Raw genomic sequence first — 13,113 nt, 5'->3', positions numbered from 1 at the left:
TATGGATTAAAATTTTTTTAGTAATATCTTTTAAAGATTTGAGAACTTATCTTTCCTAAAATACGGAGCTTAAAATCTGAAATATTGTGAACAAAAGAATTTAAAATAATAATAGGCAATAATGTGGTTTGTTTATTAAAATAACAAGCACATTGCATAGACTTGAGTTTGCACTATTTATTTGACAGTCATATTTTTTTGCAGTAACACTTGATTATATTGCTTTTCAATATTTACTGCTGTATCATTTGGTCTATTTATTGGCTCTCAGCTGGCATTGAATCTACTGGATAACAATGGTAAGATTCTAATTTGGATCTAAGTGAAAAGGATAAGGGCTTCCCAGGTGGCCAATGCAGGAGACGCAAGAGACATGTGTTTGATCCCTGGGTCAGGAAGATCCTCTGGAGTAGGAAATGGCAATCTACTCCAGTGTTCTTGTCTAGAAAATTCCATGGACAGAGGAGCCTGGTTGGCTACAGTCCATGGGGTCTTGAAGAGTCAGACATGACTAAGAGACTGAGCATGTGTACACACACACACACACACACACACACACACAGAATACAGTTAAAAAGGAATTTTTGGCAATGGTGGCATCAGAAATTTGTCTTGAAATATTCATGTCAGTTACTGAAGATAGAAGATTGAATGATTTTTGTTTTGTTTCCTATGTAAAAGGGTTAAAGTTGGGGAAAAAATGTAAATGATAAAGCATTAAGTTTACCTACAAAGTTTGTATTTCAATATGTTACCAGCAATCTAATTCCTAATTGTGAGGTTCTATCCCTAAATGTGTATTAGCTAGTGAATAAATCCTTTTGGGGATTCCCTAAGTCATTTTTCCCCTCTCCTTTTGTATTTCAGAAGTAATAACTTTCCCCATTCCCTCATAAATTCTTCCTAGTGAGTGAGTGAAGTCGCTCAGTCGTGTCCAACACTTTGCGACCCCATGTATTGTAGCCCACCAGGCTCCTCCATCCATGGGATTCTCCAGGCAAGAATACTGGAGTGGGTTGCCATTTCCTTCTCCACGGGATCTTCCCAACCCAGAGACTGAACCCAGGTCTCTCGCATTGCAGGCAGATGCTTTAACCTCTGAGCCACCAGGGAAGCCCAAATTCTTCCTAAACGTCTTCCTATTAAATCTTCCATTCATACAAGGTAAGAGTAGAACTTCTTGATTACCTATCTCGTTCCTATCTCCTGAATCTTGGGTACTGCTCTCTAGTCTGTCTTCCTTTGATATCAAATTAGACCATTTCATTAGCCCAGTTCTTTAAACCAGGAACTGCTTGTTACTATAATAATAGAGCAGTTAGTAGAGTAGGCACACAGGGAAGGCTGGGGCTCAAGTCACAGCTGGAGGAGGCCCAAGTCGACCTAGAGAGTTGGTTGAGTTTCTTTATGAAATGACTAAATGGTGGCTTTGGATGGACACTGAGGTCAGGACTAGGTCATACTAGGAAAATACGTGTTGAGGATAGAAGAAGTGATAAAGAGGAAAAGTTACGGTGTGGAGATGGGATTAAGTTGCAGTCAGGGAAGTATGGGAGAAGAGGTCAGCTACACAAGTTGTACAACAATGGCTGCCACTGTACTCTGAATTCAAACGTTAAAGCATCTGCCTGCAATGTGGGAGACCTAGGTTCGATCTCTGGGTTGGGAAGATCCTCTGGAGAAGGAAATGGCAACCCACTCCAGAACAACAAGGCAACTGAAGGCAGATTTTTTTTCTAAGAGACTTGTGAAGGTTTTATGTCATAATTGACTATGAATTGGCTTGTAATAAGTCTGAATTAATTCTTTTTCTTATGTCCCAAGCTTGGCTGACCCAAACCTGAATAACCCAGGGCCAAGACGTGGCCAAAACTAATGACCCCAGCACTGGCTACTTTTCTCAAGACTGTTCAAAGTCACTTCAAAGCACAAGTTATTTTTTAGCAGAGGGTCAATTATATCATGCTCTCTTAGAAAATGCACTACTTTACTGGAGGATTTACTTTGAGTTGTTACATTAGCTTCATAGGATTTGATTTTTAAATGCTAACTACTTAAAAATACATGTTTTACTTCTTCTGTTTGAGATGAGGCTTTTAAGGAGTAATAGATACCACAATAAAAGCTAGCGTGGTTTCCACTGTCAGTATAAAAGGTATTTGCGTGAAGTGCTGCTTTTTCTTAAGGAGCACTTGAGTATCGCATCGCTTAGCAACACACAAATCAGCTTTGACACATTATTCATCTGTATTTTCAAGTTCAAATCAAGTCTTTCCACTGATGGGACAGATTAAGTCTTTTAAACTGAGCAAGTGAAAGGTGTCACTTTGTCATTTTCATCTTTAGGCTGGCAGCAGTAGCAGAGTTTTCACTGTATAACATTTCAGAATTCGAATTTTTTTCAATTTATCCTCTTGGGCCTTCCAGCTCCTTGCCTTCCTTTCCCCTCTCTGTGTTTTTTATACCTCAAGACCTCCTCAGGGTCTTCCCTTCAGTTTTGAGATCTAATTTCTTAGTATGGCGTGCAGAGCCCATTGTGAGCTGGTTCTCACCTCCTCTCCTCTCCTGTGGAGGGGGCCTTCAGCCAGGTCAAACAATCCAGTTTTCCATACATACAGTCTTCTTTGCTACCATTGTTTCTTCAAGCTCACGTGGTTTTCTTTGTCAGGGGATACTCTTGCTGGCTAAGCCCTGCTCCTCGTTCTAGATACTTCTGGGTTCCCAGATAACTTGTGTCTGCTTCTTTCAGTTTGAGTCAGGGGCCCCTTTCCCTAGGCTCCTAAGGAAATCATGGTCATAGGGCTTTACTATTGGATTTCAGTTGTTTATTTTTCACATACTAAACTGGAAATTTCTTGAGGGACAGGAATTCTGTCTTATCTGTATATTTCTATCCTTTCTGTGTGTTTCATGTAGCTGATTTTTTCATTATCTGTGACAGGGCTAAGTCTTCTCTCCCTGTGAAGAAGCAATTCTTTATTACTGGGGTTTTGACCAGAAGCCCAAGGCCTCTACTATTTATGAATTTATTTTTTGAAGTATTTGTACAGTGCCAAGGACTGTGCTTTTGTTTACTACTATTGGAAGGATATAATATTCAAGCATCATATAAAAGGTTATGCTGGATGTAAGAAAAGTTTGAGGAGTGAAAAATTAAGGCAAGAATTTTTGAAAATGAAAAGTATCAGGAAGGCTATTCCATGATTTTATGAAGATTTCCACAAAGGAAGAAAAAGTTAAGAGTTTGTTTTGAATATATATTTTTACAACTGGTATAGAAGAATTAACTATGATTCAGTGGTTATGCTAGCCTCATCAATTTATGTATCCTAAGTTCAAGAAATAATCCTTGAAAGTTTGCTTCTAAGAAGCAAAAAAAAAAAAAAAAATCCCATGGTAGAAGGTAGATATTGCCATACTCCTTAGCGAATTGGTGTGTATAGATTTCTGGAATTTTAATTTTATTCATATATTTAAAAATTCGCCAGATTTTTATTTTAAAATTTAACCTAGTTAGAAACATGGTTTAACCTAGTTTTGATTTTAAAACAATGTTAGGAATGATAAGTTAGTCTTATATATGGACAACATATTTTATATGTATACTAGCTATCTATATCTAAATACTTATATCCATAAAGGCTGTCTCAGAAATTATATCTAAAGGCATTTTTTTCTCTCTTTTGCTTTATATGAAAAATATTGAAAAGTGGACAAAAGGTAAAAGAAAAATAAAACTTATTCTTTGAAAGTAGGGTGAAAGTGAGTTGCTCAGTCGTGTCTGACTCTTTGCACCTCATGGACTATACAATCCTTGGAATTCTCCAGGCTAGAATACTGGAGTGGGTAGCCTTTCCGTTCTCCAGGGGATCTTCCCAACCTGGGGATCAAACCCAGGTCTCCCACATTGCAGGCGGATTCTTTACCAGCTGAGCCACAAGGGAAGCCCAAGAACACTGGAGTGGGTAGCCTATCCCTTCTCCAGTGGATCTTCCTGATCCAGGAATCAAACCAGGGTCTCCTGCATTGCAGGGGGATTCTTAACAACTGAGCTATCAGGGAAGCCTTGAAAGTAGGGTAGGATATTATATTTAAATAAAGATTGCCCCCCCTCAATCGTTCAGTTGCACCCTATGCTATTAGAATGTTGGCATTTCTTCTCCTGACTTCTAAAGGTGCTCCTGTTAAGACAGTGTAGTGATGTACTGCCTGCTGTCTTTTATGGTAACAACTGTAAGGATTCCTTTTCAGACTTGCTCTATCTTTGTTGTGCTTTGATCTATATTTTTATTTATTTTCAAATCTTTTTTTTAACAAAGGCAAACAGCACATTGTTTTTTAAAAAAAGGCCCAAAGTGTAGACATTATGAAGTAGAAAGCAAAGTTTCCTTTGTTTCCATTCTTGAGGATAACTCCTTAATATTTTGGCATATAATCTTCCAAATAACTGTGAACTGTGAATTGTAACATTTTTCATTTTTTCCCCCAAAGACAGGATCATACTTTCCGCACTCTGTCACTTAATTTTTCATTCACTAGTGTCTTGTTTCATGGCCGTTCTTCCCTGTCACCACATGTAAGGCCATCTCAGGCTTTTCTGACTGTGTAATGTTTCACAGAATAGCTTTACTATAATTTAATAAACCTGTTGTCTACCATATGCCTCCATTATTTTACTGTTACAAATGATATTGTATCAAGCATGTTTATATCTCATACACAAGTGAATATTTCTGTAGTATGATGCCTACGTATGGATTTGCTTGGTTGGAAGGGTTGCACATATAAACTTTGCCATAATTTAAAGGTTAACTTCTTCAAGATTCTCAACAATTTTAACCATAAACACTAACATTCTGATTTGGGAATAAACCTTGTTTAGAAGGAAAGATGGATTCCTTTCCTGAAGGCCCAGTGAGATAGGACATTTCAGGGAGGGTTGTTTTTCCTCTCACGTTTTAACCTGAATTTTCTGTGATATGTGGAACTTTTGAGAGAAAGTATTACTGGGTCTTCCTGTTGCCTCAAGAAAGAAATCTGTGTTCTTATTGGTGACATCTCCTTGATAATGTTATTATTTCATTACTTGTTGGTATTCCTTATGATGAACTATAATGTTTTTTAGTTGAATTCTAATCTGTACAGTGTGATATAGTATGGAACTATGGGGGTGTATGAAGGTGACCCCATCAATAAAAATAGTAGCCCAAAATTGTCATTTTGCTTACACATTTTAAATTATTTTCTTATAGCCTTAAAATAGTTGTAAATATGCCCTGTTTGAATAAAGGGAAGCTTGTAGATGAATGTCAACTACATTTTCTTTTTCCCAAAAGATAATCAATTTGAGGCTATAAACCTTATTTTTAGATCATAAGAATGGGTTTGTAAAGTTATACATTCATGACTTTTTATGATACCACATACAATTAGGTGTGTGTTTAGTACTTTTTTAAGGTGATATCTCTGTCTAACTTAAGTTCATTCACCTTTATCTTTGAGTCCATTTCACTCCAGCTATTTTCACAGATGTATCAAATTGCTATTTTAGAAATATATTACAGATTTCAAATTAATATTTAAAGGAGAAATTAGCTCATAGTTTTTATTTCTGTGGAAGTTGTTCTAAGCATCTAAGAACCTTAAAAGTCAACTCATGTAGGGCTGTACAGACATATATTGAAAGAAGGGTGTTTGTATTTAATATAGAACTTTAATTTATTTTATCTTTCAGAAAATGACTTTATTTTCTTTATTCCAAGACTTCATAGTCTTTCTAGTCTGATTGCAAATATCTATCTGCTATATCTTTTTGTCTATGAGATGTTATATTTCTGAAGAGATGATAGTCATTTATTTTAAAAATTATTATTATTTTTTTCCTTTTTCCAGGAAACAGGCATCACTATGGGTCCAAGGAGACATTTTCCGATCCAAACTGAAAAATAGACCATCCAGTGAAGGAAGTATTAATAAAATTCTTTCTAGCTTGGATGATATGTCTATTGGTGGAAACTTATCTAAAATACAAAACATGGAGAGATTTGGAGAGGTGAGTTGTTTTCTAGGAAGATTTTCCTATCTCCTTAAGACTGACATTCTGCATTTCTTCGTTTTTCGATTGAACACACATAACATAGCTGTATCTCTTCTCTAAATGATGACAGTACTAAATTTTTAGGTGTGGAGGCGCCACCTATAAGGCAAGAATAAAAGCGAAGAAAGCAATTATCCTTACAAGAAAAAAAGCTGTAATTTAAGGAGTACAATTATAAAGGAATCTACTCTGGTTTGGAAACTGCTTGGTAAAGCGAAATTGAAAAGCAGACTTTCTATTTGAAAATGGAAATAGATATTAATCAGAAAAATCTTAATGTGATAATTGGATAGTACATACCACAAATCATACACTGCAACCTCAAATACATGATTTCTGAAGTAAGTCCAGAGTTGAAAGCATAACCAGGGGCAGCTTTTTTTTTTTTTTTTTTTTTTTGAGACTCCAGTAGAAGCAAACCACTTTAAATAGTTGACATACATAGTCTGATTTAATCTGTATAACTAGAGATCAGGTGAGTTAGGCAACATTATCTCTATGTTATAATAAGGAAATTGAATATTAGAGAAATTCTAATTTTAGTGTTAGAAACGTAATTCTATCCAGGTCTACCTGATTTTAAATCTGTATTTTTTCTATTATACCTCCTACCTCTGAAAAAAAATGGTAGTGATTAACTAAGAATTAGGCTCATGGGCATTCTTGGAACTAAAAACAACCTGGAAATAATTTGTTCTAATTTCTTACCTTGTGTGGATCAGAAACCTGAGTTGCATAAAATTCTATACTTGCTCAAGGTTACAGAGTTGTTAAGCAGTGGAACCACCTTCAGAGCAGGTAGTCTAGCTGCTAGTTTAGCTTTTTCTATCACAATATGACTACGGGCTTCCCAGATGGCTCAATGATAAAGAATCCACCTTCCCATGTAGATGTGGATTGATTCCTGGTTCGGGAAGATCCCCTGCAGGAGGAAATGGCAACCCACTCCAGTGCTCTTGCCTATAAAAGTCCATGGACAGAGAAGCCTGGTGGGCTACCATCCATGGGGTCACAAAAAATCAAACATAACAGTGAGCATGTGCTCACACATCACAGTATTGACTAAGGTGAAGGTAAGCACCGGTTTATATTTATTTTTATGTCCCTAAAGGGGCAGGAAAGCTATTAAAATAGTTAAGCAGCAAGTGCAGATGTAAATTCTTTAGGCAGTGACAAGGCTCGAACAGGCTTAGCCCTTGAGGATGGAAGGAATGTATCATAGCTCTGTTAGGTCAGCAGTTGGCAACCCAAACAGATTTGTTTTTTTTCTTTCACCAGGAAAGATAATGAGAGTGTTTGGAGATAGGGAGAGTGTTTTCCTCAAGAGGAAGGATGGAGGCTGCTGGAGGAACTGAGCTTTCAAGCCTGTGGTCTGCTCTCCAGGACAGTCACCAATGAAGTGGCTGAGTTTAGGGTTTGACCAGGCGTAAATCTTTTTAGCCAAGGTCGCGTTGACATTCAGAGCCTTTGGAGACATTTTCTTGTCTTTGTGTTATAGTTTGACCCTTTCAAAGCAAACAGGATATGGACTATTTTAGTGAGATAATATAGCTAAACGAGAACACTTTGTTGTTCTGGTCAGCATTTCCTCTTCAGGTTGAGTTCAAGTAAATAAGACTTGAGTTATGACTTCTGAAGAGGTACATGTGAAACCTGTCCATCTGTCTAAGAAATACATTTATCTTGCAGAAACATAATGCTTTTACTATTATAATCTGTATTAAATTGACATCTGATAGTTAGAACATTTGTTCTCATACTCTTTTGGAACCCAATTTGTTGAACTTGAGATCAGTGAACATTGATTTATCACTGAAAGGGTGATGAATGCAATATGATTGAGATTTAAAATATCAGTTTTAAATATGAACATATATTCAGATGTTAGCTGTTTTACCTCCTTCCTCTTTTCAAAACCCCTCAAATTAATTACTTTAGTTCTCATTCAGAAGTGCTATTAGTTTTGAAATTAGAGGACAGAAATGAAAGGGCTCAGAAATACTAGGGAATGATGGTGTGGTTAAGATTGTAGGCATGACATATCTATGGGTTTATAGTTAGCTGGCCACTTTATAGTTAGCTGATACTTTGTGTAAATACCTCTTATGATTCTCAGTCTTTTTATTGCCATGCTTATCTGGTGCTGTCTCCATGAATATGGGGAGTTAGTTTACTCAAGTGAGTGTATATGAGTTAGTGATTTCGTTATCATTCTTGTAATTGGGAAAATACTTTAAGAATGCTGCAAAAGTTTTAATAATGTGTTTCAAGTTCTATACCAACATTCAGGATAGAAGCCCATGGAAACCCTGGATATATTTAGTTTATGTACAAAGAAATTGCAAAAGGCAATAATCTTCTAAAGGTGTTTTTATTTTTTAAAGTCAGAAAGCAAAAATAGCAAATTATCTTTTGATTTCCAGGCCTACAGGAATTTTCCTGTGATTGGTTATTAGGAAGCTTAGGAAACTCCATAGTTACCTGATTTGGAGAGCTTGAATGTGTAGTTTTCCAGTGCTTATAGGGTGAATAAAAGGAAAATAATCAGAAGTATCAACTGGAATGATTCGGGCCATAGTAATGGACTAGGCTATGGCTTTAATGAATTCTCTTGGTCCACTCAGAGTTAGGAGAAACCTTTTAAAGACAGAGGTTTTACCTTCATAGAACCTGGTTGTTAGTACTGGCTAGGCGCTATGAAATGTACTCAGCAGATATATGTGGGTCTGGAGTGGGCTCCCTGTCCCATGCCCCTGATTTTCGCGGTCCTTTTCCTCATGTTCCTTTCTCTCCTTCCTTGCTGGGTGCAATTCTTTATAAAGATGGAGGCGTCTATCTCTCTGCCTTCATCATAAGTCTACTCCTAGCCCCACAGGGACTTTGTAAATATTACCTGAATGAACAAAGACCGACAGTTTCACAGAAAACCAATAAGAATACAGACATGAAATTGGGAATAATAATTCAAACTATCCAAGGGTTGCACATACTCAAATACAAAATAATACCAGTGATAAGTGCTCGTTTTGATCATCAGTGTCCTTAGGATCCGTTGTGCATTGGGCTTATAAAAAATGGCTTTAAGGGACTTCCCTGGAGGTCCAGTGGTTGAGACTTCACCTTCCAATGCAGTGGATGTGTGTTCAGTCCCTGGTTGGGGAGCTGATATGCCACATGCCTCCTGGCCAAAAAACCAAAACATAAATCAGAAATAATACTGTAACAAATTCAGTAAAGACTTTAAAAAATGGTTTCAAAAAGATGAAATTTAATGCACCTTATTTAAAGTGCCAGATAAATAAGGAGTTAAATGAGCTTACAGGGCAACAGCAATAGCAACCTAAACAGTGCCTACTATGTGCCTGGCAGTGTTCTAAGCACTTAACATGGATTAAATTTAGTCCTTACAACAGCGGTATGGAATAGGCACCTTTACTAGGTCCATTTTACAGATGACGTAACTGAGGCAGAGGAAGCCACCTGCCCAACATCACAAAGTAGGGTGGAGCTGTCATTTGAACCCAGGGGCTCAGGCTCCAGAGTTAGCCCCTGACCCTGAGGCCTCTCACTGTACCCCACTGCCTGTCCACGGGTTCTTTTGTGTGGGTCTAGTACGTAGCCAGCCTGTCCTCAGAAATTCCTCTGGAGTCACTATTGTTTCTATCCTTTTCTTTTCCTACTCCAGGGTGATGGTCCAGTATTAGCACATCAGTCAGTATATACTCTTGACTTAGAGATATTAATTAGACACAGGTGCTGCTGATGTTTGGCCGAGTTCACATAAATTGACAATCAGATAAGCGAGAATGTGGTGCTTAAATTACCTCACTCAGTTACTATGATTTATAAATATCCCCGTGAACAGGGTATATCTTAGAAATCTATGAAATACAAATTGAATCTCTAAGGGCCTACCTTTAAGCACCTTTCTTTGTACTTGTAGGTCCACTGAGACATTCCAGGTCCAATCTGAGAGTAGCTGGGGTCCACCAGAGGCTGTTAGTCAGGGAGATTGACCGTTAGGGGAGCTCACCCTGGCTGTGCTATTGAAGAGGTGCTGGTGTCTGTGTGTGGCTAGAGGTGGAAGGTCACAAGGCAGTGGTCCAGGTGATAGAGGTCTGAACCAGTGGCAGGAAAAAGGAGGAAAGATGAATCTGGGTTGTTTTTGGTCAGTCAACCAGTCATGTCTGACTCTTTGCGACCCCATGGATTCCAGCATGCCAGGCTTCCCTGTCCTTCACCATCTCCTGGAGCTTGCTCAAATTCATGTCCATTGAGTCAGTGATGCCATCCGACCATCTTGTCCTCTGGTGTCGCCTTTTTCTACCTTCAATCTTCCCCAGCATCAGGGATGAGTTAGAGGGGCTCTGATAAATCCAAATTTTTTATTGATCAGAAGCAACTTATGAAGATGACCTCTTTGCCTTTCCCCCAACTTTTAATCTCATAGGTTTAACATCTGAGAACTGGAAAGAATTTTAGAGATGACCCAGTCATTTTTCCTGGCCAAATCATTTATATCTGCAAAAAATGCTATTTTCATCTTTTTCTTTCAGTCCCTTGACTTCTATTTTTACTTGTTTCTATTTCAAACTCTCCTTTTATGTCATTTTTTTATTATAACTCTTCCATCTTATTCCATAGTGTGCTATATTTCATCTAAAAGATCTTTTCTTAATGGCTTACACGATGGCCTCCCTAGTAGCTCTCTCTGTTTTATTAATATGTTGGTCAGTAATTTATCTAACTGAAATCTGTGGGCACAATTTATTTTATTTTGGTTTTCATCTTGTCTGTATATAGTGGACAAATGGTAGAATAAAGTACATCTTCATATTTTATGCTGTTATTTGCTCTTTAGCTAGACCATCACCTGTAAATAAGAATATCTTTTTCAAAATTTTTTATATTAATTTATTTTATATTGAAGGATAATTGCTTTACAGAATTTTGCTGTTTCCTGTCAAACCTCATCATGAATCAGCCATAGGTATACATATATCCCCTCCCTTTTGAACCTCCCTCCCATCTCCCTCCCCATCCCACTCCTCTAGGTTGATACAGAGCCCCTGTTTGAGTTTCTTGAGTCAAACAGCAAATTCTCGTTGGCTATCTGTTTTACATATGGTAATGTAAGTTTCCATGTTACTCTTTCCATACATCTCATCCTCTCCTCCCCTCTCCCCATGTCTATAAGTCTATTCTCTATCTTTTTCTCCATTGTTGGCCTGTAAATAAATTCTTCAGTACCATTTTTTTAGATTCCATATATACGCATTAGAATATGGTATTTATCTTTCTCTTTCTGACTCACTTCACTCTGTATAATAGGTTCTAGGTTCATCCACCTTATTAGAACTGACTGAAATGCATTTCTTTTTATGGCTGAGTAATATTCCATTGTGTATCTGTACCACAACTTCATCTGTTGATGAACATCTAGGTTGCTTCCGTGTTCTAGTGATTGTAAGTTATGCTGCATTGAACATTGGGATACACGTGTCTCTTTCAATTTTGGTTTCCTCAGGGTGTATGCTTATCAGTGGGATTACTGGGTCATATGGTGGCTTTATTCTTAGTCTTTTAAGGAATCTCCACACCGTCTTCCATAGTGGCTGTATCAATTTACATTTCCACCAACGGTGCAAGAGCATTCCCTTTTCTCCACACCTTCTCCAGCATTCATTGTTTGTAGACTTTGATGAGGGCCATTCTGACCGGTGTGAGGTGATATCTCATTGTAGTTTTGATTTGCATTTCTCTAATAATGAGCAATGTTGAGCATCTTTTCATGTGTTTGTTAGCCATCTGTGTATCTTCTTTGGAGAAGTGTCTGTTTAGGTCTTTTTCCCACTTTTTAATTGGGTTGTGTGCTCTTCTGGTATTGAGTCGTATGAGGTGTTTGTCTATTTTGGAAATGGTTTGTCAGTCTTTTCATTTGCTATTATTTTCTCCCATTCTGAGGATTGTCTTCTCACCTTGCTTATAGATTCCTTTGCTGTGCAAAAGCTTTTAAGTTCAATTAGGTCCCACTTGTTTACATTTGTTTTTATTTCCATTACTCTAGGAGGAGGGTCATAGAGGATCTTGCTTTGATTATGTCATCGAGTGTTCTGCCTGTGTTTTCCTCTAAGAGTTTTATAGTTTCTGATCTTACATTTAGGTCTTTAATCCACTTTATCTTTGTGTATGGTGTTAGGAAGTATTCTAATTTCATTCTTTTACATGGAGCTGTCTGGTTTTCCCATCACCATTTATTGAAGAGGCTGTCTTTGCCCATTGTATATTCTTGCCTCGTTTGTCAAAAATAGGGTACCCAGAGGTGCATGGGTTTATCTCTGGGCTTTCTATCTTGTTCCATTGGTCTACATTTTTGTGCCAGTACCATACTGTGTTGATGACTGTAGCTTTGTAGTATAACCTAAAGTCAAGAAGGTGATTCCTCTAGCTCCATTCTTCTTTGTCAAGACTGCTTTGGCTATTCAGGGTCTTTTGTATTTCCATATGAATTGTGAAATTTTTTGTTCTAGTTCTGTGAAAAATGCCATTGGTAATTTGATAGGGATCGCATTGAACCTGCAGATTGTGTTTGGTAGTATAGTCATTTTCACAATATTGATTCCTCCTACCCAGGAACATGGAATATCCCTCCATCTGTTTATGTCATCTTTGATTTCTTTCATTAGCATCTTATAATTTTTTGTGTACAGTTCTTTTGTCTTTAGGTAAGTTTATTCCTATATATTTAATTCTTTTTGTTGCAGTGGTGAATGGGATTGATTCCTTAATTTCTCCTTCTGATTTTTCAATGTTAGTATATAGAAATACAAGTGATTTCTGTGTATTGATTTTGTATCCAGCAACTTTGCTAAATTCACTGATTAGCTCTAGTAATTTTCTGTTACCATCTTTAGGGTTTCCTATGTACAGTATCATGTCATCTGTAAGCAGTGAGAGTTTTACTTCTTCTTTTCTGAACTGGATTCCTTTTATTTCTTTTCTTCTCAGATTGCTGT

The 13,113-nt window shown here is 37.3% G+C and overlaps 1 protein-coding gene across 2 annotated transcripts in view; it reads left to right on the top strand.

The window, feature by feature from the left end:
* CDC14A (cell division cycle 14A) overlaps nucleotides 1-13,113 on the top strand; it is a 183,090-nt gene that overhangs the window by 137,148 nt on the left and 32,829 nt on the right. For both annotated transcript variants that reach the window (XM_068964128.1, XM_068964127.1), the window contains exon 11: nucleotides 5,893-6,052. In XM_068964128.1, coding sequence (XP_068820229.1) covers nucleotides 5,893-6,052 — 160 coding nt within the window. The remainder of the gene's footprint in view (nucleotides 1-5,892; nucleotides 6,053-13,113) is intronic.

This window comes from Capricornis sumatraensis, chromosome 2 (assembly GCF_032405125.1).
Source record: "Capricornis sumatraensis isolate serow.1 chromosome 2, serow.2, whole genome shotgun sequence".
NCBI classification, from domain to species: Eukaryota; Metazoa; Chordata; class Mammalia; order Artiodactyla; family Bovidae; genus Capricornis; species Capricornis sumatraensis.
This window is presented reverse-complemented; position numbering and strand designations above follow the sequence as displayed.